Source organism: Talpa europaea (assembly GCF_964194135.1).
Source record: "Talpa europaea genome assembly, chromosome: 10".
In the NCBI taxonomy this organism is placed as follows: Eukaryota; Metazoa; Chordata; class Mammalia; order Eulipotyphla; family Talpidae; genus Talpa; species Talpa europaea.
In genome coordinates this window covers 96,147,877-96,175,602 of record NC_140077.1, presented here as the reverse complement: position 1 = coordinate 96,175,602, position 27,726 = coordinate 96,147,877, and the positions used below count along the sequence as shown (strand labels likewise).

Here is a 27,726-nt window from a genome sequence, read left to right as displayed (position 1 = left end):
TAAAGAAAACTATATAAGGAAAGAATTGAAAGCAGAAGCATCTTATTTTTGTCATCATTACCTCAGGTAGAGTACTCTAGACTGGATGATGAATCTAAACAAGTACTTTAAGGCTTTCAAAGCAGCAAAAAGCAATTCCGTCTTACTGGAGTCATCTGCATTAGCCACATAGAAGTTCAGTACCTTGGAGAGTTTCCTAAAAAAGGGAAAGAAAAAATGTCAGTGAGGCAAAGTGGCACTCTGAGTTTTGGGGTAAGTTATATGGGAAGGGAACTTGGCTGACAGGGGAAGTAGATCACAACTACAATTAGCTCTTCAAGAATATACCCTAAATGAGGAAATTAAGTACTTCAAACTTCAGTTTCCTCAGTGCAGTCTGGGTTTGGAGTTTCCCTTCCATTTAGAAAGAGGATGGGGTTTTCCTGGTGGAGCAAGGGGTTAAGACACAACCTATGAAACTATTCGCTGCACGCTTAAGTTCCCCGGCCACGGAACTACCCACATGGTGCAGCAGACCTCTCCTGACTCACCCATTGCTCCCCTCAGCAGTGTATTTCAGTTGATCTGCCTGTTCTGTTCCCCACTCTGTCTCCAGTGAATCCTCTCACCCCGCCCCCCACCGCTGGCCTGTACCCCAGTTCAGTTCTTGTATGCATAAATAAATACAATTTTAAAGAGAGAGAGGATGGTTTCCTTTAATAGAATTTTTAAAACAATCAAGAAATTAAAGAGTTGATGGATTCAAATTGCAAGGATATTTTCATCACTGGTATGTTACACATACATCTTCAGCTGTTCCAGTAAGGGACGGCCTAAGGAGCCACCTAAAAGAAGTCTAATGGCCTGCAATCTGGCCAAACCCTTTGGGATGCATAAAAAAGGAGCCAGAGGTAAATTGCAGTGAATGTCAAAGAGGCACTCGCTGTGACTCTGGATCCACCTGACTAGCACAGTCATGGTTCTGGGCCTCTCAGCAGATAAAAGTGCTGTGGGACTTTAGTCTTGCACTAGGCATTGTCTTAAGCTCGTGCTAACTTGCACTTTGGAGGGAAACTGAGTTTTCCTAGTATTAAGAACATCCCACAGGAAACATGGAAAACTGACCAAGTCCCAGTCACTAACACCTGAGTGTTGCATTTGGTTCTGAGTAATGAAGACCACGGACAAGACTCCTCACTGGAAGTTACCACTGCTTGGAAAGTCAGGTTACTGACTTCATCACGCGTGTATCTGCTGCTTCTGCAGCCCTGGGGCAGGATACACATTGCGTTAATCGTTAATTATGCTACATGACACCTCATTTATGTTGTTGGGTTTTCTTTTTTTTTTTTTTAACCTTTCTGAATCTCCTTGCAAATAAAATTAAGAACATTCTTGTTTAGTTGAGGAAAGGACACAGGGATCAGCGGTCTGACTTAACTGGTCAGGTCAGCAGCTGCTCTTATGGACCAGCCGATAGCAACGGGGATGATCTGGTGTAACTCACAGTCAGAAAGATCACCCAATCTCAACATTCCTGTCACTATTTATCACACTGCTCTGGAAAATCTTGGAATGCAAGGGGGTGGGTGCAGGGCCACACACATGGGTCGTGGTGAGTAGAGTGCTCAAGGGCAAGTGCAGCGTAAGCACAAGATGCTCCCCTTGGTGGGACTCATAAACCAAAGACAAATAGAGGGTCTCTACAGGAAAGGTAGAGGCCATTCTGTTCTAGGAAAAAAAAACCCAAAACACCTCAATTATCTCATATCCTCTGTGTTAATACATTCTACAAAGCACTGGATGTTTAGGGCGAAGACAAGACCTGCAGTCCCATCAGACCTGATCCTGCTCAGTCCACTGTCTGATTCCCCTGAGGCTTCATGCTAATCCTGTAGATACCCAGAACCTGAGGACAGGCCTTTGTCCGACATTCTGCTTCTGACTGGTGCCAACACTCTTCTGGATTCTTAAAGAAATTTAGCCTTATCACTTCTGTAACTTCTTGAAGGCAAGTCCTAAACTTAGCACCTTTTCCAGGGACAGAATGTTTGGTGGTCCCCTCTTTCCATCAGCAAGCATAGAGCACGGTTCTGCACTTTCAGGCACATTTACTAGGCCTGTGTCCCTCTCCTGTGTCAATCCTCAGCCCGAGGAGTACACACCCAATACCGCAACGCAGGTAGATCCCGGTGTCATACTTACACATATGCCAAAGTGGCACTGAAGTGCTTGTAAATGTAGGTTTCAAGGACAGGATTAAAATGCTGGAACTTGATATCTCCTATCAGTGAAATAATAAATACCTGCGCCAGAGATGAAAAATATAAATAGCAACAATGTACATCCCCCATGGATTCTGTCAATAGAAAGGGGTGCCTTCTTTTCTTTCTTCCTCAGTGTTGCAGCTTCCCTCTTCTCTACTCAGACCTAATGTAAAGTCTCCGTCTTTTTTTTTTTTTAATATAACACAAACAGAAAGTCAACTATGTCAAGCACTGTGCTGAGTGCTATGAAGAAACCGATAGGAGAAAATGTCCCTGGCCTCAGCACGCTGACTATCTCAGAGAGAGCAGTCACGGCAGGTAAGCCTGGGGTGAAAGTGGGACAGGAGGAAGGAGGATCGGAAAGAGGTTTTCTGGGGGCATAATACATTGCCCCTCAAGGATGCAGCTCAGAAATATCCCGCGACATTTTTCTCTTGAGGACACTGTGCATCCCTCCAATAACTGAGCTGCACCAGGCTTCTGCCCCACTCCCCGGCTCAGTTTCCTCCTTGTGTGTTGACCCTCTTCTCACGACCAGGGCCAGCCTACAAGTAACTGGGTTGCACCCACTCATGACAGAAGAATCCAAAAGAAGAGGTGCCTGGTACTCCCACACATGCCCACTGTGCTGCTCTGCACCACAGGAAGCTTTCTCCAGTTTTCTCTCATCCCAGGGAGCCCAGGACCCGGAGTTTTCCCCATAAACCTGACCAGGATGATCTCGGCTGAGGGCACTGACCCCCTATCTCACATGCTTAGGTTTTACTTTCTAACCACTTCTTGAATTTACAAGTTCCTCCCAACTGCTGAGTGACCTAAAGCGGCAATTTACCTTCTCCCATGGCTGCCACATTCCCATAAAATTCGGCATTATTCTTGAATCCCCAAACAAGAAAACGATACTTTGTTTCGATATGTCAGTTTTCTTCATTCCACCATCACTCCTGGCCTTCCCAAATTATGACATCGCCTATCCCTGTCTGGATTTCAGCTCTTGGAACAGATTGTGTGTTTATGTAGTTTGTGTGACAAATTTAATTGTCTGCTGGGTTGTATATTGAAAATCATGAGCCTAAGGTTCACCAGTGACTCATGAACTCAGTTTCCCTTGCAGGAAACACAGCAAGCCACAATCTTCTGCTTTTTTTTTTTTTTAAATGACTAGGCAATTTAAAGAGACTTAATGTCGTTAGTGATTTCTAATAAACACATATTTTTTTCCATAATGAGAAAAGAACATCAAAATTGTGGTGTAACAAAAATCAAAGAAATAAAAGCTGTGAATATGTCAATTGTTTCTAATTTTTCTTCTAGGACTTTAGCTTGAAGAAATAATCAAAGAGATGCATATAAATATTTGTGCAAGAGGTTATTCATCACAATATTAATAATAGTGAAATATCAAAACTACACATTTATAGAATAAATACTAGTAAATATGGATAATTGCTTACCAGTGCATCAAACACAAGGAAGTCATAAGTTTCATTGTCGGACATTTCCATCATTATGTTAAAAAGTGCATCTAGTGTATCCTGCAAAAACTGAAGATAAGAAAAACAGGTTATTTGGTGCTGTCAGTTCAGCTCCAACTGCAGAAAATTGGGGGAAAGTAGGTTTCAACAGACTAGGTTGAAAAATAGCATTTTTAAAAAATTGCACACTTGCTTTCCCATGTGAGTAAATTTTCTATTTGCAAGATCAGTTTAATTAAAAATGTTGAACTAATGATACGGTGGGTATAATTATTATTATGAGTATGTAAACATACCTTAACAATCTCTCCTCCATCCACCTCCATTAACTTCTTTAAGTTATGCTTAATGTTCTGAGAGTTGGAACGCCAATTTAACAAGCCCAACAGGTCAACTACAAAGAATGACCAGAAACCATAAATATTAGACACTGATCAGGAAGAGCAGCCCACACCATTTCAAGACACAGGCTTCCCTGTTGGCCTAGGGCTTAAGTCTTAGAGCTATAACCAGGACAGCCTGAGTTCGATCCCTAGCCAGGGAGATAATCCATATACGGCGCAGCAGACCTCTCCTGTCTTGCCAATTGCTCCCCTTTGCTGTGGGGAGCCTGTTCTGCTCCCAACTCTGTCTCTGGTGAATCCTCTCAACCCTACACCTCAGTTTTTCTATGCAAAAATAAATAACTTTTAAAAACAAACATACAAAGAGACAACAAAAAACCCACAGTTCTAAAAAATACTCTTTAGAAAAGATCATCACTTTGAATGGTGGCTAATGTCGTGTGTATTCTTTTAATTTGCTGTCTTCTGTCTAAATCAGAGAAAACCCTGTGGTCTTCTTCAAAATTCAAAGAGAAAAAAATTACCACCAATGTCAAGAGCTTAAAATGCTACCTGAGCAGGCCTCACATTTCTCATATAATGACATCACAGCCACCCAGACTAAACCAAAAGATCCTTTTCAGAAACTTTCCTACCTTTAATTTGCTGCATGGTTTAATTTGTCCCTTATCACCACACATGTCGTGGTGAATTCAAAGGGAATAGGTAACTTACATACATGCATTATTTAAACATCACATCCATTCACATTTCTGAGATGCAGAAACTGAGATTTTGTGAAACAGAATTACTTGCTTAGGTGACACAACTCCCAGCAAGTGGGATAAAAACAATTTAATTACATTTATCTGATTTAAAAAACTAAGTCCAGGGCCTCCCTGATGGCGCCAGGGGTTAAGCACCACACTATGATGCAATCACAGCCTCTGCAGCATGAGTTCAATCCCTGGCTGGCCAGGGAGCAACCCACACAGCGCAGCAGACCTCTCCTGACTCTCCCGCTGCTCCCCTCAGCAGTGTATTTCAATCTGCCTGTTCTGTTCCCCACTCTGTCTCTGGTGCATCCTCTCGCCCCCCGCATCTCTGGCCTGTACCCCAGCTCTTGTATGCATAAATAAATCTTAAAAAAAAAAAAAAGAAACCCAGTCCTTGATAATCTCTCAAATTCTCCCCACCTTAACCCCTGCCCAAAAGTTCTCCAAAGAAGTAAATAGATAAGCAAATCAGATAGACTGCTGTTTCAAAAGAAGGCAGAACAGATTTGTGACCTTTAGGATAAGTCTAGGACAAAAATCTGGAGGTGCTTGTAGATTAAAAATGTGGGATTTTTGGATTGTTAAGTCACTGACAGCTTTTATGAAAATCGAGCTACTGAGTCAGGGAAACAGCAGGCATCTGACTGCAGCTCTTTTATCATGCTGTTTAGTACACCCAGCTACTGCTACTACACAGAGCATTACCCAAGGAAAGGAGAAATATACCCTTTTTAATCAATAGACTTGTATAAATATATATAAAAGGTAGCAAATGAATACCGCTCATTTGTATAGTAAATTTGCTTGAGGTTTGCTTTATTGGCTTGCATACTGTCTAGTCCCTTGGAAGCCCCCAAAACCCAGTGCCTAAGACTCTCACTTATCAATAGAATAAAGTCCCAACACCACTCAAAGAGCAGTAATGCCCTACTGATACCCTCTTGTGAGCCCCCAAACCCACCATTCTCTACCTTTCAGTGGCCATACTCTGAAATAGTTCTGTGTCTTTGCATAGATTCTCCCCTTTGTCTGAATTGACAAGAAATACTATAATTCTATGTATTTGTAAGCTCCGACTTATATTTCAAGACCCATCTCAAACTTTATTCCTTCTGGAGTCATAAAGATAAACTTGGCATCTCTTTGATTCTTCCTACAGCTCTGAATCTCCTGGGAACAGGAAGCATAAGTCACTCATTCTGACACCTCAGCATAGTGCTAGGCCACTAGTCGGTGCTCTGTGCCAGTGTGAAGAGAGAATGGATGGATGAATAGACAGATGGAGAGGGGAACCAGTCTCAGTGAAGACACTTGTGATGTGCTCGATACAATTCTTCAACATATTCATTCATTAAGTACACAACAGGCACTGTGCTAGGCTTAGCCACTAGACAGTCAGCTTCCATCTCCCATCTCCTATTTCTGACACAGACTAGTTAATGATTCCACTCCATTCTTTACTTCACAGGGCTTATTGCTGCCAAAAGAAAAGGATGTAGATCATTGGGGTGAATGGTGACCTAGGAACTCTGCAGTCAAGTGCCTGAAAAGAATTCACTCCCCAGCCCAGACATTTGCTGCCTAGAGACATCTGCATCCTACATGGCTCAGCTTAGGAATATATTTGGTCAATCAGAGACCTCAGGGCTACTGAAGCAGTGGCACAATCTTAGAGTCCTGGACTTACTGGGTTTTTCAGATTCATACAGGCTGGTGCATATCGCTCTATTTATTTTCATGGCTGAATAGCATTTATCCCATTGTATGGCGTGCACTGCACTAAATGGGATTTATTTATTCCACTGTTGATAAACATTTGGGGTTCTGGGTTTCTTTTTTTTTTTTGCTACCACAAAAATTCTGAGACAACATTCTCCCATGTCCATGGTGCCCAGATTTACCAGCTCTCTGGGGTATAGAACTGGCTCATCAGTCAGGACCATCTTTAAGCACATTAGACAGCATTCAATGTTATCCCAAGTAGTCCTAATTTACTTTCCCGTCTGCAGTATGTAAGAATCCAGGATACTCTGAACAGTGACACCCACGTTAGATTAGAGGATTTGGGAGAGGATCAAGCAACTCGAAATTTTAAAAAAGAGAAAGACAAGGGAAAATACATGCTTTGTAGTTATAAATGTCTATTTTCAGACCCAATCGACCACTTAATGAGCTTAAGCAAAATACGAGTCCTTTGACTCAATTTTCAATAAAGTGAAGCTAATAATGGCAAAGTTGGAGTCTTCATATGCCAGAGTGTTGGGGAGGGGGTTAAACAAGATGCTGCTGTGAACAACACTGCCCCCGAGCCCCATCCCTGCAGGGTCTTGAATTCCTCTCTCCTTGCCTGGAATAGCAAATCTATTCTCAATGTCCGTATGGGCGAGCAACAAAGGATCCCATCAAATCAGTCTGTCCTAGTTTTGAAAAAAAAAATAATAAAGAGTTGACAAGATCTGTTTGTACCAAAGGTCAATGGCTTTTAACCTTTTGCGTCTGAATAGCCCTCCTAAGACTAAGGGGAAACGCCTGTGGTCACGGTTCCTGTGTGAAAGGCAAACAGCTACCCTCTTGGTCAGTAAACGCCCTGATATAATTAGTGGTTTATTAATGTTCTTCAGCTCTTTCTTCCTCAGAATAAATTAAACTGGTTTTTTATAATTTGCATCCACGAAGAAGAGAGCAAACACAAGAACTGCCTGGGGTTATTATTTGTCCCTTAGAAGGCTCCATTCCCTGTGGTGCACACGGCACGGTGCCTTTCTTGTCCTCCCCATCTTTCTAGCCTTGATTTTATACTATTAATTTAAATTTCACAAGTGACAAGGGGCTTAAGGCTGCTATGGCGAGACAGCACAGGCTTAGAACATGCAGAAGATGGGTGACGTATGTAAAAACAGATCAAGTGTCTTGCTACTGTCAATAAGCTTAGTACGTTTTTTTAAAAATAATTTTGTTCTATAGCACCACTGGCTTTACACCACCGTTAGTATTTTGGAAGTAGAGGATCTCCCCTGTAAGGTGTGGTCATACAAAGCATGCTAATTTTTTTACTGGGAGATAATAAACACTATATCAATTTGGTTATCTTTAGCAGACATTCCTTTTGCTTTTCATTATAACTTTACAAACTTCTGTTACTTGCTCTTGAACTCTAGGCTCTGGGAAGGATAATCTATTAGATGCATGATAAAGGCTGTTCCTCTGGACAGTCCCAGATCATCCTTCCCAAGTACATTAAAGCTTTACGTTGTCTATGACCATATTTTTAAATATATCATTTGACATTTCATATTTACAATTTTGGAAAATACCAAAAAGAGTGATCAAAATAAAAACTGCTCAAAATTTTGGAGTTTTTCTATGTATGGATGATGATGATAACAATAGCTTTTATGTAATTCTAGTTTCTAATAGCTCATGTAGTTTCTGTGATAGATGACACACTGCTCTTTTGCTTTTACTTATTTAAATGTACTTCACTCTTTGAAACATATACCATTTTTTAAAAAAAGATTTATTTATTTATTTACATAAGCACTGGGTACAGTCAGAAGTGCAGGAGGGTGAAAGAATTCACCAGAGTCAGAACGGAGAGCAGAGCAGGCAGACTGACGAAGTACACTGCTGAGGGGAGCAGCAGGTGGCAGGAGAGGTCTGTGCGCCATGTGGGACCCTCACCCAGTGGCCGGGGATCAAACCAGCGCTACAGAGGCTGGGGCCAGCTTCGCAACCCAGCGCTCAACCGCTGCACCACCAGGGAGGCCCTGAAATATATACCATTATTACCCCCATTTTGAAGATAAGCAAAGAGAGATCAAGTGACAAGATAAAATCACTAGTAAGGCAGAATTTGGATTTGAAGCCAGGCAACTGGCTCCAATACTGGAATTATACACAACAGTTTTAAAAATTTCATGTCTTTGATTATGTTTTCAAATATATTTGACATCTGCATCTATTTTAACATTATACATATATTTATCATTATTTAATATATTGATATAGAACATAAATACATGTTGTATGTTACATGTATATGAAATACATGTATTATATATAATGTATACATATAATTATCATTATATCATTATATAACTTAAACTGACCTGAACTACAGGATTTTTGGTCTGATTCACTATTTTCCTATTGGGAATTAACAGGAAAACACTCACATATAAATCCTTGCACCTTTCTCTCTGTTTACTTAGTTTCAGTTTCTAGGATCAAATTCCTGGATTATAGGATCTGAATAAATTAAAAGTTTTTAATATACCTTCAAAGTAATCTTTCATAAATATTGTACCATTTAATCCCATGTCAGCAGTTTATTATGCACTTATTATTATTGTGCTGTCGCTAATGCAATTGTGGCATGTCTTCTGTGAAGCTCACAGTGTTTTCTGGTTTTATTTTTTGTTTGTTTGAAATGAAGAAACTATTTTTTAAGCAGATTTAGGTTTACAGAAAAATTAAGCAGAAAGTACGGAGCCTTTTCATATACCCCTCCACTTTCCCAGGTTCCCCTGTATTGACACTTTGCATTCGCTGGTACATTTGTTACAACTGCTGAGCAAATATGACTTAGTTTGTGAACGCAAGTCCATAATTTACATGACAGTTGACTGTGTGCTATGTTCTGTGACAAACGTTTAAGAACATGTATCCATACATCTATCACAGCATCACATAGTCTAGTTTTACTGACCTAACTATCCCCTGTGCTCTGCCTATTCACCCCTTCCTCTCTTACCTTTCCTCAAGCCCTTTGCAACCAAGGATCTTTTCACTATCTACACACTTTCGCCTTTTCTGTCTAGATTAATTTTTGGTGCATGTGTTTTTACTTTCCCGTACTTTCACTTTCCCATTTTTACTTCCCCGTTTTTACTTTCTGTCAGCTCCAAACTTCACTCTGTTGAGTCTAGCCACTTGTCCAGGTGGAAATTCTATCCTTATTCCCTAGTCAACCGTGATTCATCAAAACAAACAATATTAACCCTCTCTAAGGATCAACTAACACCTGATCCTTGCGTGTACCTGATATCTAAACTGTTTTGTCTATCTGTGCCCTAAGGCACAGCCCTTACCAGTTTCCTCACCCAAATCTTCTAAGAGGCCAAAGGAATGGATCCCCTATACAGCATGTGAGATGTACAATTTCTTTTTCTTTTTTTTTTTCAATAGAGGCATGTTATTTATTTATTTATTTATTTATTTATTTATTTATACATACATACATACATACATACATACATGCACTGGGTACAGTCAGAAGCGCGGGAGGGTGAGAGAATTCACCAGAGCCAGAGCGGAAAACAGAACAGGCAGACTGACGAAGTACACTGCTGAGAGGAGCAGTGGGCGGCAGAAGAGGTCTGCGTGCCATGTGGGACACTCCTCCGGTGGCTGGGGAGCAGCCGGGGATCGAACCGGCACCGCAGAGGCCGCGAGCAGCTTCGCAACCCAGCGCTCAACCGCTGCGCCACCAGGGAGGCCTGAGATGTACAATTTTTAACGCATGTCCCCTGGGCAGCTAATTCTTGGCTCACTATGCTCCGCAGAACCCCTTATACATTACATAGTTTAAATCAACAAGAAGCTGGTACTGGCAAGCAAGCGCCATGATCACATCAGAGAAGTTGAAACTTAGAGCAGAGGTTTCAAGGAAGACCAAAATGGAGCCCTATTTGAACTACTCAGCAGTCAATTTTATGACTCAGTTTTATGGAAATTTCGTGACTGCTTGGGGGAAAAAAAGGAAAAGAGGAAACTATATGGGGGACAAATGGAACTCTACCAGGAAACCCTCCCTGCTCTGGGCCCTACCTGTTTTGGCAGGAAACTGGTATTTCCTTGCCAGTATCCTCCCCCCTTCTTGCCATCTCTTGTTACATATATTACACACAGCACGTTATTAAAGCTCTTTGCTGTTTTGAAAGAAAGAAATATAACACTTTTGAATTTCTTTGCCTCTGTGAAGGAGTATGATAGGTGGTAACAAACAAGCAAACAAAAAAAAAAAACAAAACCCCAAAAGACCATATGCTTTTATCCTGTTTGAAAGAGACAATGAAGTCTAGAAAGGAGCTTACCTATTCGATTAGTATTATCCACAATATCATTTGAAGAGCAGTGAGAAGAATCCAAAACAGCCAGCACTCTTCTCAGAAGACATGGACCCATGTGGTCCAGAGTATAACAACAGAGCCCAGGAAGACGGCCCCACACTTACCATTCTGGGTGAGCTTTGTAGAGCAAATGAGGGTGGCAATCTGAAAGCTGTCCTTTGTGCTATCCTTGGTTGCAGCAGAAGAGTTGGTCGGGGTTTTGGGAGCCTCTTTATCATCCGTCTCTACCTTGATTCCAGGAAGGGTCAGGTAGAACTTAGCATCTTCCATTTTCTTGTTGTCACCCTGAAAATGAAGCATGTTCAGAAGACCAAATGATGGGCAAAATCTTCTACATGCAAATAAAAATAATTTCTATTGTGAGCACAATTCATTTCCAATATAAAAAGGGTTTATTAAATTATGCTTAGATCCTTTCCAACTCCCAGACATTGTGATACTTTTCCAGAGTTTGAATCCAGAAATAATTTCAATGCTGAATGAAAGTAGAATAAGTTATAAACTAGAAAATTCCTATCTCTGATATAAGTAAATAAATGTAATAAAGAATAAGGTTGGATTTAATTTTTCTGAACTTGTAACTCGTCTCAATTGTACTTCAAGGAGTTGATGGCTTGATTGGGTAGAATTAAGTTGTCGTGCCTTCCAAGACTATCAACTACAGAGTTGTTAAGAAAAATGAACATCAGATAGATGCATGTCAAAAAAATTTGTGTGATATTGTTGGAAAAATGAGACCTTCTAGCATCTATTACACTTTAGATTATAAAATCTCAGTAGAAGCCATAGTGCTGCAGCTGTTAGAAGGGAAGAATGTAGACAAAATTGTTAGAGAAGGAAAAAAGGTTCCATAGCAAAGAAATGATGCCTGGCTCTTGTGATAAGAAAACCACATCCTATCACACCCATTACACACCCTAAACAAGTCCAACAGCAACCGTCCACACTGCACAGGATGACATCCAGAGTGGAAGGCAGGAGGGCAGCCCTTTGATTATTACCACCACAGATACCATTTGCACATGAGGAGAGATGTTCCTTAGGAGACTGAGTAACAATGCAACTTGTCCTTTCCAGAAAGGAAATGGGAGACTGTGTAGTGGACGTGACCTTAACCATCTGGGTTCCTAGAGTTTACACATTAATACAGCTATACAATATAACTGTAGAGAAGTTTCTGATGTTTATATACACAAAATTGAAGGAAGCCTTAAGAACTGGTTTCAGAGGGAACATAATTTCCTCAGCCTTCTCTGAGCCTTGCTTTGTTAGTAGCACCTTATATACCACCAGGTTATGCCTCCCATCCTGTAGAGTGGTGCCATCCAGGTTCATCAGTTTCACGAAGGCCACACCAAATGCTCGCTCCGATTTATCTCTGGCTGAAAAGACAGAAATATGTGTCTGAGCAGAGAAGAAAGAAACAAGGAAGTGAAGACTGCATGGCTGAGTCACGATTTGTTCTGGGGTGTGACATTGAATCATGCTTTCATTAGCATAGTTTAGCAGGCTACAATAAGTCATATATACTGTGACTGTCACAGATTCCTCAAAGACACATTTCCCCAACTGAAATCTTCTGTATGCTCCTTTTCCTACATTTCTGAATGCATGAGACCACCAACCACCCAAACATCCCGATCAGAAATGTGGGTACTGGGCCTCCCCGGTGGTGCAGCGGTTGAGCGCTGGGTTGCGAAGCTGCCTGCAGCCTCTGCAGACGGTTCGATCCCCGGCTGCTCCCCGGCCACCAGCGAGGGTCCCACATGGCGCGCAGACCTCTCCTGCCGCCCTCTGCTCCCCCCAGCAGTGTACTTCAGTCCTTCTGCCTGATCTGCTCCCCGCTCTGGCTCTGGTGAATTCTCTCACCCTCCTGCGCTTCTGACTGTACCCAGTGCATGTATAAACCAAACAAACAAACAAATAATAAATAAATAAATAAATGAATAAATAAATAAATAAGACATGCCTCTAGAAAATTAAAAAAAAAAAAAAAAGAAATGTGGGTACTGACTCCACCCACATGTTAACTCTCTATACTAAACACCCTGGAGCCAGTGTTTTTTTCTCTACATCCCTTCTGTTCTGAGCTGCATTCAAGCCACCCTTATCTTTTCTCTGTGTGTGAGATTTTCATAACTATACTCCCTGTCACTGTTTTTTTTTTACCCAACACTACTGCACCAGAATGCGTTTCCAAAATCATATCAAATAAGGTCTACTACCTGCTCCAAAACCCATTCATGGGATATCCCAATTCTGCTGCTTTAAGACAGGCTCAGTGAAATATTTATTATGCACTAAGGTTTATGATGTCATCTACAGCTTCTGCCTTTCTAGTCCTTCCAAAATATTGGCCTAGGCACAAAGGAAGCGTGGGTATGTGTATCCTGCAGCATTTGGAGAGGAGGGCCTAGCTTCCTAAATAAGCAGGATACCTGGTTTTCAGGTATTCCCTACTCGGATGCTGGTGGCTGGGGTAACTCATGACCTGTTCTCAAAGTCTCAGACACTAACAGTGTGAGTAGTATTCCATTGTATGATTGTACTATAATTTGTTTATCCATTCATCTATTGATGCCATTTGGGCATGTCCAATGGGAGAGGTATTATGAATAAAGCTATTATAAACATATACCAAACGACCACCACCACAACAACCTTACATGGATCCCCCATAACCTGTCTCAAAATAACTTTCATCATTCATGATCTGGCAAAGGTCCACCTGGAATCAGACTGCCTGATTGTCTGATTGTCTGCCAAGGTGTCTGATGCAGGTGCTGTCACTTACTAGTGCTGTGAACTTGGACAAGTTGCTAATCTGTTTTTCTATATATAAATTTGGATAAAAGTAGAACAAACTTTACCAGATTATTATGGTTATATATAAAAGAGTGTACAAATAGAGTTTGACTTAATATTTGTTAAGTGTTTTCTTAGCATTATGTGGAGCTGTATGAAATTGCTGGTATTTGACTATGCCGAACTACAAACTTGGCAGTTTTATAAAGCTCAACTAATATTATGATTGTATTCACTGCCCCCTTGTCAGTCCTGCTGAGTTTATTTTGTAGTTATCAAACATATTTCTCCACCATCACCTTTCAATGGACTAACCTCTACACACTATTGAGGAGGTAGGAAAATTTCATGCATAAATCCTCAGAAAGGATAAGTCCTGTGTGCTGGTTTCTGCTGGCAGCATGTCTCATACTTTTCGGAGATTAAGTGTTTATTTCCTTGCTCACCTTTGTAAGTAGATCATAGAGCCGCTTCACAGAACTGGCTGTGTCCTAGTTGAAGTTGCATACCCTGGGCCTACCCTGCGCTTTCTATGTAGATGGTGTTCAATAAATTCAGTTTGGAATGAAGGATTTCATTTACATGCAATCTTACGGAATGTCAAGTAATTTCAAGATCAATATGAAATCAATTTTCTTTGTTCATATTTGAGAACAGCATCTTCTGAACTGTGATCTAAGACTCAAAATAATCTTTCAAGAAAGAAAGACACTAACTTGGAGATAGTTAATTAAGCTGCCTTCTTGCTGCAGGAATATGGAATCTTCAACAGAGTCTGGGAGGAGAGAACACACAGTGTTTTCTACCCCAGCTGACTACGAAATCCTTTTTGTCATAATAGAGCTTCTACAAAATCCTTTTTGTCATTCATAGAGCTTCTACTATAGCAGGGGACTTTAGGATTCACAGAACATTTCATCTTCATAGAATATAACTCACAGAACATTTGCGGGAAATTCTGGTATAAATGATAAACAGTTCTTGGAAGGCCAGAAAAATTCATTTTTCTGATTCCTTAGCACCAATCAATCCTGAAATAAAGATGCCAAGTATCTAGTTTCTAAGTATCTTATTCTGCAGATGAACAAAAGTGCTGTTAAGCAATAACAGATACTTTTTAAATGGAACTATGTCACAGATCTCCTAATACTCACATTCCTGAGACGACCTGTGTCTGAAGGTAAATCTTATATGGCAGCGAGTAACTTCTTCTATAGCAATAGATACCTGCGCAAAATAGGTAATTATTGTTTATATAATTAATATAATTAATAGATATGTATATATAATATGTAATATGGATTCATGTAATTAACATTTAATTATAATATTTATTTGTAATATATTAATAGTTACATGTACTTAATAGTTTGTATATAATTAATATATATAACAGTTTATATGTATGTATATATACACACACATTACTTTATGCTCACAGTATTTCATAGAACCAGGCTTGCTTTTAGTTTCTCATCACAGCACTAATTCCTCTAGAGAAGTCTTGACATGAGATTTTACTCAAAGGAAGTTTAGCAATTTCAAACCAAAAGAATCTCAAGAGGAGATCATCTGTTATTTTTAAGATCCTGAGAACGGATATATTCTAAGATATTTCAAATTTCTAGTATTTTCTCAAGTATGACACAGGAAAAAGAAGTCCACAAAGAACATTTCAGGTTGTAAGACACTGCCGATGTGGTAACGATTAGGGTCTTTAAAACAGAAGGAAAATGTAGAACACTGGGGACAAGGAAAATGGAGGCACAGGGCAAAAAAAGAGCAGACAACTGTGGTGAACAGTTAAGTAAACTGTGGCATAATCATGCAGCAGGTCCACTCGTCATTCTGTTCTAATATTGATGAGGAAGAAAACAACCCAGGCCAATGCTGAATGAAACAACATTATGAAATGTTATTTGAGGACCGGATTTCATTATGTTTTTTCATTTAAAGTGCATTTTCTTTTTTCTTGAAATGTTACTTTTTATTTTTTTAATTTTATATATTTTTTACATCATTTTTCATTTTTTGCACTTTTTTTGCACATTTTCATCTTGGTTATAGTCTCCATACAATTCCCACCCCCCCTTAGTTTGACCCTACTCTCTCCTCCCCTTCCCACCAGTGTGTCTCTGGTTTATATTTAAAAAAAGAAATAAAATAAAATAAAATGGCAGTTTCCAAGGACCAATCAATGATGTTAACTGAGGACCTATTATATAATAAAATATTATGTAAGTATCTAAAAATACATTTCTGCAGGACTTCTAATGCCTCAAAACAAGGTTTTTTTCTTAAAGTACAATATGCTTGTATAAACACCATAATTCAAAACATTGGACGTATATAAAATTGTGTTAAAATGGTCACCCATGAAATGAGATATTAATGGAGGCTTTTTTTTTTTAAGGAGAAATGTCTTTTTCTTTTTCTCTTTTTTTAAGATTTATTTATTTATCTATTTATACAAGCATTGGGTACCATCGGAAGCGCGGGAGGGTGAGAGAATTCACCAGAGCCAGAGCGGGGAGCAGAGCAGGCAGAAGGACTGAAGTACACTGCTGAGGGGAGCAGCGGGCGGCAGGAGAGGTCTGTGCGCCATTAGGGACCCTCTTTCAGTGGCCAGGGAGCATCCGAGGATTGAACCAGCGCCGCAGAGGCTTCAGGCAGCTTCGCAACCCAGCGCTCAACCGCTGCGCCACCAGGAAGGCCCTAATGGAGGCTTTTCCCCCTGCATTTTCTATGAAAGAGCTCATAAAACCCTGACAATCAGAAGGAACCGGTGCAGCCAGGGATTCAGAAGTGGGCTCCAGTTCAGGTCTGACCCTAAGTAGTTCTGGGATCTTAGGAAGTTGCTAAACTTCTTGGAGTCCTGGGGCCCAATTAGTTAGCAGGCATTACAACACCTGATTGTTTTAGCTGCTGGGCTATTGTGACTGACTTGAAAAGCACTTTGGAATTGCTAATACATACAGTTAAACTGAAAAGAGGCCTGGTCAAAGGCCAAGAAGAAACTGGCCAAGGTCAAAGGCCAAGGGAACTGCCTGCAGAGGGTGAAAATTTCCATTTGTTTTGGACCATCCTGGCAGCCTGTTAGAACCACAACTTTCTCTATTCCAGTCTCTACATATTTAATTTTGAGAATTAAGAGGGTCAAAATAAGGGGGGCGGGAATTGTATGGGGAATATAACCAAGATGAAAATGCATATATTAAGCAAAAATGAAAAATGATGTAAAAAAATAAAATAAAATAATTAAATTAAAAAAATAAATAAAAACAAAAAAAAGTTCTGAGTTTAATAAAGATCAATGCTCTCATACAAAATTATAGCTACAGATTCCTTTCTTATTTCACACCATAGAACTAGGTAGGATAAGGTAGGAATAACGTGCGGGGGAAGAACAGAAATGAATCTAAACAAGGCTAACATAGGACAGGGGTACAAACGGCACCTTCTCACCTTGACTGTCTCGTACCAACATGGTTGCTTGACTTGGTAATACACAACTGATTTGTACTCTGAAATGCCTTCATATCCAGCACCAGGGTGAATTGCTTTCTTTGGATGGAAAGGAAAAAAGTTAGGAGGGGAAAATATCATCTAGAAAAGATACTGCACTCTACATGAGTCTCCTGCCCACCATATGACCGCCACGTGCCTTGCACTGAGGCGTGCAAGGATCACCTTTGAAGGACAAGAGTAGAGGAAGAATAAGTTTGTACTACTTTCTGTGAGGATCTCAGCAGACAAGTGGAATAGTCATGTAGGAACCCTGCCCCATCTTAACATTCCTCTTTGCTGTAACTTTTATTTTCTCTTCCATCCTACACGATACCCTCTTTCATTCCTCTCTGAGGACCCGCAGGCCTAGTGAAGGTGACCGGGAGTGACAGACATGTGCAGACTCACTGCCCTGCGAGGGAAATGATTTTTTCCTCCTGTCTATACGGTTTTCTGAGTACCTGGTGGACATTAATTTAAACTTAGGCTGTGTCTGTTCCTAGCAATGAAACACTAGCTTAGTACACCCAGGCCTCTAAAGGGGCCGTCCAGCCAGCTAGGACAGTGATGAAATGACCAACCAGGAGAAGGTGTGCACCTGAAATGAACTCAGTGGTCCAAGGGCTATAGTAATAAGTCAGCTGCAGCCAGGGCTCACAGCATTCTATTAATCACTTCATCACAGAATATGACTTGACTTAGCCAATTGTTTGGAGATAGTTTGAAGATTATCATTTCCATGGGGAGTGAGGAGGTTGTGTACTTCATTGTGCTTTCAAGAACCTACATGAGTGGATGGAGGGCTTGATTCTTGGATTCCAAACCAGATAACTATGACTCAATAAGAGGAGCCAGATTTCAGCTGGGACAATGAGAGGTCCCTGTAGCCACCACATGCCCATGCTTCACTTTGATGTCTCAGAATCAAGACTAACTACTCCCTAGGACAGAGCTGCAGGAGCTCTGCACTGGAAGTCAGGGAACCTGGGTCCATTCCTGGCTCTTCTACCCACTCCTGTCTTTTTCTGAGAAAGTAACGGATGCTTTTGGGACTGGAGTTTCCTGATGACAAAAATAAAAAGCAGTGGTAGCTGAATGCTAGCCCAGAGCTCCTCCGCTTTAATAGCTCTCTATTGCACAAGTCTCCTTCGGTTCTGTCACCAGCTGAGGAATGTGCCTTTCAGTGCCTCTGGGCATGCATACCACTTCCCTCAAGCCACAGAGGAACTGACCTGGCTTGTAAGTGTTGCTAAATACCTTGAAAATAACACAGAACTTCTGCACCAGAATTTTACACATAAAATAATCAGTGGTTTGAAATATTTCTTAACACAGGAGAAATATGAAAAGAAGAATCTAAATGGGCTTATAGGCAAAATTGGTAACTGCTTATCACATCTTGACTAGATTTCATACTTTTCATTATGAAAAACCAAATGCACCCAGTTAACATCAGGTCAAGTCCACTGTCCTGTACAGAAGCATGTGATAGCAGCAGACTTTTTGGGGGACACCACACACCTCCTGGAGCTTGCCTTCTTCATCATACACAGACATGGTGACCTCAACATTCTTTGGTGTCTTCTTTTTCCCTTTGTCAAACTCGCCATGGATCAGGGTGACATAAATGTCATTCCGGACATCTCCTACAAATAACAACCAAACATGCTGAGAGAAGTCATTTCTAATTTTTAGCACATAACAGATATAAAAGATGGGCAAAATATGAAAGGCCCTGACTTCATACAGTGATTTTTTTATATGTACTGTTGTTCTCTTCAGCTTACTTCAATTCTGCTTACCTGCCTAGATGTCTTTCAAATATAGTTTAAAAAGATTAATGCTTTCTAGTAGTAATTTTTGGTTCTATTTAAAATAATTATTACCTAATAATAACATATCTTATTATAGTGGCAGATTTTTGTTCAGTAATGCCTTGGAGAGTGTGATATTGTAACACATCTGAGAATAATGAAGCTAATGCTTACTGAATGCTTATTATGTATCAGGCACTGTTCAAAGTGTCTATACGCATTAATTGTTAAAATTCATATAACAACCTTATGAAACAGATAATTTCTGAAACTTGTAGTTTACTTCCTGTTTATATAACTGAGCTTAATTGTTTTACCAATTCCAGAGTCATTTTTTACCAGCACAAACGTTTAATTGTACTATATTAAGGTGTCTCCCAGTGTAAGAAATAAAACCTGACAGCACTATCAGAAAATAGGGGTTCATTTTCAGGGCATTGGTTTTTCATCATTATCTGAGTGGGAAAACAACTAAGATTTTGCCACATTCAGTGAGGGTGAAGAAAAGGGACTTAGTTATGTTACAATTTGGAATCTTAATTGACATATTTTTGTCAATGAAGATACTGACAACCTATATTAAAAGTCTGCTACAGTAACTCCATGAGTAATATTTATAGATATCCTTTGTGGTGTGTTTGATGAAAGTGAAAACTTGGAAACATTCTCAATAGATAGCCATTGACAATTGGTTGAATTAATGATAGTACAATCAGATGAGAATGATGCGTCCATCTACTCATTTAAAAATTTGACTGAGCAGCCACTCTGTACCAGGAATGTGCTAGCTGTTGGAAGATGATGGTGAGTCTCACTCACATACAGTTCATAGTCTAGTGGTGGGGAAAAGTATTGAGATAATAACACACTTAAATGTATCATAACAAATGAAGGAACAGGCCAGGCTCTGTGAACAAGCTAGCACTATGTTCCAACCTTATCTGAAGGATGTGGGAATCTTTCCTTTGAGCTGATACTGGAGGGATGAGAGTAAAAGAGAGAGTAGCATGTGCAAAGGCCCAGAGGTAGAAGACAAACTGACAGAAGTCTTGACAAGGAAAGGGGAGATCTGCAATGAGATGAGGCTACAGAGACAGACAAAAGACAAATCTCTCTGGGACTTGCAGGCCAAGTTCAGAATTTGGATCTCCATCCTAGATTTAAAAAGAAGTCATCAAAGTGTTTTCAGCAATGGAGAAAAATCAAGTGGGTTTTCATAAAAGACCATTCATGCTACAGTGTAAAAAAAAAGGATTATAAAAGAAAGAACAGAATCAGGAAAACTAGTTATGAAGCTAAGGCTGTTGTCTAGGAAAGAGATAATAGCAGTTAAAACTCAGGTAGTGGCAATGGAGATAAAGAGAAGGGGATGGATTTGAAAGTTCTTTAAAAGGTGAAACTGGCCACTAATTTTGGATAAAGTGTCAGGAAAAAGGGGGGGTGTCAAGGGTGACTTTCAGGTGTCTTACTAATGCACCTGGATGGATGCAGGTACCATTCTATTAGATAAAACTCAATAGAAGGGCAAGGTGTAGAAGCACAGGATTGTGAGTTCCAAATTGGGATTTTCAGTTAGAATTAACCAGTTAGAGCTCAAGAGCAATCCCACTGGGGGTAGGCAAAGCAGTCAGATCTATGGTAATGGAGTTCAACGGAATGGTCTCAGTGCCTGAGATATGAATTTAGAGGCAAGTAACCCACAGAAGCCAAATGAGTGGAAGAGATCGCCAAGGAGAGAATACAGGAGCAAAGGATGGAGGACTCATTCTTATGTTGATGTTCTAACCTCCAGGACTTCAGAGTGTGACTGTATTTGGAGAGAGGCCTTAATAGGGTAATCAAGGTAAAATTAAGGCACACGATGGGTCCTAACCTAATATAACTTATGTCATCAGGAGAAGAAATCTGAACAGAGATAAAGATACAGGGTAGGGCCTCCCCAGTGGCGCAGCGGTTGAGCGCTGGGTTGCGAAGCTGCCCGCGGCCTCTGCGCCGCCGGTTCAATCCCTGGCTGCTTCCCGGCCACCAGAGGAGGGTCCCGCATGGTGCGCAGACCTCTCCTGCTGCCCGCTGCTCCCCTCAGCAGTGTACTTCGGTCCTTCTGCCTGTTCTGCTCCCCGCTCTGGCTCTGGTGAATTCTCTTACCCTCCTGCGCTTCTGACTGTACCCAGTGCATGTATAAACAAAAAAACAAAGAAATAAAGAAAGAAAACATGCCTCTATAAAAAAAAAAAAAAAAAAAAGATACAGGGTAAAGGTACAGGAAGACGGTGGCCATCTACAAGCCACGAAGAGAGGTATCAACCCTGCTGGTCTCTCCCATTAGCTTGGTAGTGCTGACTGTAGATAATGAAATCTCCAGATCCACTTTGCCACTGTCCTCTTACAAGTAGCTGCTGCATGAAAGTATGCCCTAGAGGATGCAGAATAAGTGCCAAGCAAAGCATTTACCTGGAAGAATTATTTCCGGAAAGCCCATTTTCCGGGCTATTGCAGTTGATCTGTCCACCAAGTGTGAAAAATTCTTCTGAACCTGCGTGAGGTCCCCGGGCAATAGCTTCAAAGACACCCAAAGTCCTTTAAAGAAATAAAAGATAAGCTTAGTTCTGTGTAATAAATAATAACCATACCATAAATGCTGAGAAAGTATGTGCATTGTATTGATAAACAGGTGTCTTATTATAAAGATGATAGTCTCTTTCAATTAACTTATAATTTTAATGACACTCCAATCAAAAGCACACCAGGACTTCTTAGACAATTAGACTGAGACATAAACAGATGTTTGCTTTGAGGAAAAAACAAGTAGTAAAGACAGCACTTATCAGAAAATCAAGGACTATACAACTATAGCAATACTATTTATAGAAAATGTAATGATAGTAGTGGTAGAAAAGATATAAAAATTAGTAAAAACAATGGGATTAAGTATTTTACAGCAATCAAATATATGGTAAAATAGTAATCAAATAGTAATCAATCAAATATATGGTAAAATTCTTACTAAAACTGAGAATCAGACATTTTCCTAAGAAACATGAGGAAATCACAAAAGCAAAAGAATTATCTACAAACTGAAAATTTTGAAATTCATCAAAATGTAAAAGATACTGTAAAATGGTACAAAAATTCATAGGATATTATGAGTTTATACTCATTAGAAGAAAAACACTGAAATGCAGGCAAACAAATAGAACATAAACAGACAATCTACAAGAATGTACAAGATGCTTATAAATACTTGGCAAACCAAAAAATGGGAAATGTGCTAATAAATAAGACAGTGTAATCTTCATTTATATAAAGAGCTCATAAAACTGAGAATAAAAACTTTAGAAAACTCACAAACACATATGAAACTAGATAGTTCATCTTTAAGTAGATTTTTACAATGCAAGAGAACCATGAAGATTACATCTCACTTTTCAAACTGGCAAAGGTTTTTAAATACTACTTACCAAAGCAGGCAAGATGGTAATTAATGTCTACTGGTAGAAATCTATGAAAAACAATCTGGTGATAGTATATCTCTGGGCTTAAGGTTGCTCTAATCATCTGACCCAGAAGTCCAGTTTCTGGAGATTTTGTGGGGAAACAGTTCAAAGTATGGAAAAAACTTGATTTATAAAGGTAGTTATAGTACAGCTATCTAAATATATAGTGATGATAAATTAGGAAGCACTCAAGTGTTTATTTCATTACCTTAAATCCAAATGATGGAATAATATATAACCACAAAAAATATTTTTGAAGAGCATAAAAATATTTGAAAAGTGCTTGTTTTGTTAAGAAACAGAAGTCATTTTTTTGTTTGATTTTTAAGTAATTGCACATACACAGCAATCTATTTAGTACAAAGGTTTTCCACTCTAACTGAATATACTGTTAGAGTACGAGCTCTAAAGTAACAGAAATACTTTAAGTAGTTTTCAGATTCTTTTTTTTTATTTTATTTTATTTATTTATATATTTTTTTAATTTTCTAGAGGCATGCCTTATTTATTTATTTATTTATTTATTATTTGTTTGTTTGGTTTATACATGCACTGGGTACAGTCAGAAGCGCGGGAGGGCGAGAGAATTCACCAGAGCCAGAGCGGGGAGCAGAGCAGGCAGAAGGACCGAAGTACACTGCTGAGGGGAGCAGCGGGTGGCAGGAGAGGTCTGCACACCATGTGGGACCCTCCTCCGGAGCCGGGGAGCAGCCGGGGATCGAACCAGCGCCGCAGAGGCTGCGGGCAGCTTCGCAACCCAGCGCTCAACCGCTGCGCCACCGGGGAGGCCCAGTTTTCAGATTCTTTAATGATTACCGACATGCACTGAACAGGTATAAATGCATGGGAAACTAAATATGCTGAAAATGATGTGTCCTGATTGCTTCTACTTGGGAAGGCAGTTACAGGATAGTAGGGGGAAAAATGACTTATATTCAAAATCAAACTTATCCCAAAATCCTCACCATCCTTGGATTTAAATTAAAATTTTGAATTATTTTTCTTTATTATCTGAATTTAAAATGCAGTTTCAATTCATAGAACTTCTTTTAATTAAAACTGTGTCAACAGAACAATAAATGGAATTACTAAAAATACTAAGTTTTGCTAGTTAGTCTATTTTATATCAATACATATTCATTTGTATTACTTTGGTCTCCTTCCTATCAATTTTAGGAACTGGAAAGGAATAAACATATTCAGAGAGTGGAACATAATTGTGCATCAATATCTTCGTGCATTTATGTAGGTCAGTGTTGGGATTGTAGGGTAGAAAAAAATGAGGAAAGATTCATGGGGTAAAAATTTGTTCCATAAAATTCAGAAACTACAGCTGTGATTCAGTTCAGTGCTGGCACCTTCTCAGAGCTCATCAGTGTCCAATGGTTTCAGCAGCAAGCTGAGGTCTGCTTTGTATCAGAGACACATCATGAAGGGGCAGGAGTCCAAAAACTCACTGTGAATGTCACCCCCGCCCCCAGGTCCCCTCTCAGCTGAGAACACAGGACTGTGCACCTTGTCCTTTGTGATTCACTTCCTTTGCTGCTATCACTTTATTCAAGACTGAAGTGAGCGGCTCATTTTCCCCAGTCACATGGGACGTTATCAGCGGTGACATGATTAGCTGCCTCTGCCGGATATACGTTTCCATCGCAATTCTGGGAAAGACAGAAATGAGAGGTAAGAAAAAAGGAAGTTTGTAGCACAGTCTCAGAGTGGTGGCTCCTAAGGGAATAATTAGGAAACAGAAATACTAAACATTCTTAATTGTAAGATTATCTACTTTCTTTTACTTTTCATTGGGCGCCTATCTTAGACCCCAATTTCATCTAGGAAATGACTTGCAGCAATGAAGGAAAACAAGAACAAACAAAATGTTAGCCACTAAAATCAGAGGCAATGGCTGATTGCCTTTACAAGGTGGAAGAGGGTTGCTGCAATGGGATAGAAGGGCCAGAAGAGAGACCGGAGACCCAGCCTCCAGTTTGGCTTTCACTTGACAGTGAGTTCCACAAGAGTCCCCTTCCTGGCTTCATGGACCTGGGTCATGTGACTTGAAGGTCTCCCTCTGAGGCTGTGTCAACATATGAGAGCAGAGCATGCAGAGGCATCTAGAGGGTGTTCTTCGGTTCCTTTATGATGACAATGGACAAGTAGCAGCAAACAAGCTTCACTTTAATGGTCAAATCAGGCTGAGGCTCCATCAAAGCCCCCATTCTACTAACAGCACACATGCTATCAGGAACTAATATCAGCCTGGTGCAGGACAAAAGACTCTAGTCTTCTCTGTGGTGGTTTTATTCTCGGGCCAGCTTCCCAGAGGGTTCAGATCTGTACCCTGACAGTAGGGGGAATCATACTGCAATGTGTTACTGAAAACTGGGATTGTTATAATCTCAGCTGTTGTTTTCTTAGACAGTGTGGTAGATACTCATATCACATTCTCCAAATAGAATACTCTAGAAAGCTCTTGAGGTAAGTAATGGAGGAAAACTTTACCATAAATCTTAGAGAGTTAAATGCCAGCGGTTGAAACTTGCATCATAAACACTTTAGAGAGGCTGCTGGCTGCACAGCGAGCTGTAATCGCATTAGGACTCAGCTCCTCCGAGATGCAGCACTGTATTCTGTGGGTGACGCATTGTCAGGGCGATTTCAACATGGCTGCCAGACAAGCACTGGCACAGGGGCCAAGCAGGGCGGCACATCAACCAGAGAAGAAGCCCACCTCAAAGCTGAAACAAATATACTGGTACAGGGCCTCCCCAGTGGCGCAGCGGTTGAGCGCTGGGTTGCGAAGCTGCCTGCAGCCTCTGCGGCGCCGGTTCGATCCCCGGCTGCTCCCCGGCCACAGGAGGAGGGTCCCACATGGCGCGCAGACCTCTCCTGCCGCCCGCTGCTCCCCTCAGCAGTGTACTTCGGTCCTTCTGCCTGCTCTGCTCCCCACTCTGGCTCTGGTGAATTCTCTCACCCTCCCGCGCTTCTGACTGTACCCAGTGCATGTATAAACAAAAAAACAAACAAACAAACAAATAAATAAAACATGCCTCTAAAAAAAAAATAAAAAAAACAAAAACAAATATACTGGTACATATTTCAGATACTTTTTTTTATTTTAGAGATTTTTTTTAAAGATTTTATTTATTTATACAAGAGCTGGGGTACAGGCCAGAGGCATGGGAGGGTGAGAGGATTCACCAGAGACAGAGTGGGGAGCAGAACAGGCAGACTGACTGAAATACACTGCTGAGGGGAGCAGTGGGCGAGACAGGAGAGGTCTGCTGCACCATGTGGGTATCTCTCTGGCCGGCCAGGAATCGAACCCACACTGCAGAGGCTGCAGACAGCTTCACAGTGCTGCGCTCAACCAACTGTGCCACTGGGGAGGCCCTATTTCAGATACTTTCATATCCATGAACACTGCTCCTATTTTAGATATATTGATAAGGAAACATCATGTATATAATTATATATGGAGAACAGCTTTCATATCTATATATATTGCTATTTGACATATTGTATATGAAGCAGAATAATGTTCTCATTTATGAATGCTGGTCCTACTTGATAGTCAAATATACATATCAAGCAGAATAACTTTTGTACCTGTGAATGTTATTTTATATATATATTTGTAATTAAATATTGTATGTCAATCAGAATAACTTTTATATCTATGAATGTGATCATTCCTATCATTCTGTACATATATATTACATACTTTATATAGCTTTCATATCATGGAACCCCAGGCTGGCTTTTCCTCCACTTGGAGATGAGTCAGTCCTTCACTCCTGCACCTCCAAAATCCTTGCAACTCCAAGTGTGGTCCCCAGGCCAGCAGCATCAGCACCACCTGGAAGTTTGTTGGGTGCAGACGTACTGGGTGCCATTTTGCCTTTTCCCAGGGGGAGTCATGTGTGTTACAGTTTGAGAAGCCCGGGACTGTCCAATGTGATTCCTGTTTTTCTATAACCCCTGCTCCATAAGATAAAGCACAGCTATATTTTGACATTTCTGACAATTAGACGGTACTATCCTTTGGTTTCCATGCAGATCCCCATTTGCTACTTAATACTTTTACGGTCATTTCTATAGAAATAGGAAAGTTCACTTTACCCTCTTAAATTAGAGTCCAGTACAAAGGATTTTGCATGAAGTCTCCTGTCAGCTCCTATCTGACAATCTTCTAGCTTGAAGCTTTCCTTCCCTGCCTGAGCAAATGATGCCTAGCACCTGATTCTGTGTTAACACATCATCCAAAGGGCTAATCCAGGTCTCAAGTCACCTGGGAGAAATGCCAAAGTACTTACTGCTGAAAGGGAATAAAATGCTGCTTTTCTTCATCATCCACCTTCCCATGTATGATATCAGTAATATCCATCACTAGGAAAAAGATAAATGTAATTGAAGAAACTAATTGCTTCAGGCCTCACTAAGTTACTATGGAAAATTACAGTCTCGGCAAACACAAAACACTGGAGGAAGAAAGAGACCAAGTAGGGGCATTTCTTTTATTTTTTTGCTAATGGTGATTCCATATTCCCAGCCAAGTAGAAGAGGAATTCACTAGGAGCTCATGCAGGAGCTTTTCTCATATTCATCCTGCAGACTACCCCTTCTTAAAAAACCCTACAAGACTGAGTTGCTAATTCTTGTGAAACCTGTAACTGGATTACTTTTGAGTAAGATCCAGAGAAAACATTTTTGGCAGGATTGTCAAAAGAATTAAAGATCTGGGGAGAAACTCAAGACTTGAGGTGGTCATCTCTCCCTTCGACTCAACATATTCTCACCTGGTTTCACATAAATGAGGGGAAGCCAGGGCAGTAGCAGCATAGAACTGATGGCCCAGTGATTTACTTCTTCATGTTCAAGAAGAGCAATTAATACATCATTGTTCTAAGCCTATGGCACATATTATCTTATTTCTACAAACATTAGTGTTGGCCCTAAATTAAGAGATGAGGAAACTGAGAACAGGAGAGGTAAGTATCTTATCCTAGGTCAGAAGTTTTACCTAGCAAAGCCAGGTATGGCCTACTTATTACCAGTGGGAAAACAATTAGCATTATTCTATAGCTGCTGAAACTAGGCAAGAGGGAATCCCTTGGTTAGTAAATTACAATCTGGCCATAAACACAACTAACAATCT

General features: G+C 40.3%; 1 protein-coding gene across 1 annotated transcript in view; it reads right to left on the bottom strand.

Moving 5' to 3' along the window:
- DOCK5 (dedicator of cytokinesis 5) overlaps nucleotides 1–27,726 on the bottom strand; it is a gene marked incomplete at its 3' end in the record, with an annotated part of 171,200 nt that overhangs the window by 51,520 nt on the left and 91,954 nt on the right. Inside the window, exons 11-22 of the mRNA XM_084246201.1 lie at nucleotides 26,885–26,957; nucleotides 24,087–24,229; nucleotides 21,529–21,654; nucleotides 18,785–18,909; nucleotides 17,222–17,320; nucleotides 14,911–14,983; nucleotides 12,230–12,333; nucleotides 11,056–11,236; nucleotides 4,018–4,115; nucleotides 3,701–3,790; nucleotides 2,185–2,285; nucleotides 62–196 (exon numbers count right to left, since the gene is read on the bottom strand). Coding sequence (XP_084102327.1) covers nucleotides 62–196; nucleotides 2,185–2,285; nucleotides 3,701–3,790; nucleotides 4,018–4,115; nucleotides 11,056–11,236; nucleotides 12,230–12,333; nucleotides 14,911–14,983; nucleotides 17,222–17,320; nucleotides 18,785–18,909; nucleotides 21,529–21,654; nucleotides 24,087–24,229; nucleotides 26,885–26,957 — 1,348 coding nt within the window. The remainder of the gene's footprint in view (nucleotides 1–61; nucleotides 197–2,184; nucleotides 2,286–3,700; nucleotides 3,791–4,017; nucleotides 4,116–11,055; nucleotides 11,237–12,229; nucleotides 12,334–14,910; nucleotides 14,984–17,221; nucleotides 17,321–18,784; nucleotides 18,910–21,528; nucleotides 21,655–24,086; nucleotides 24,230–26,884; nucleotides 26,958–27,726) is intronic.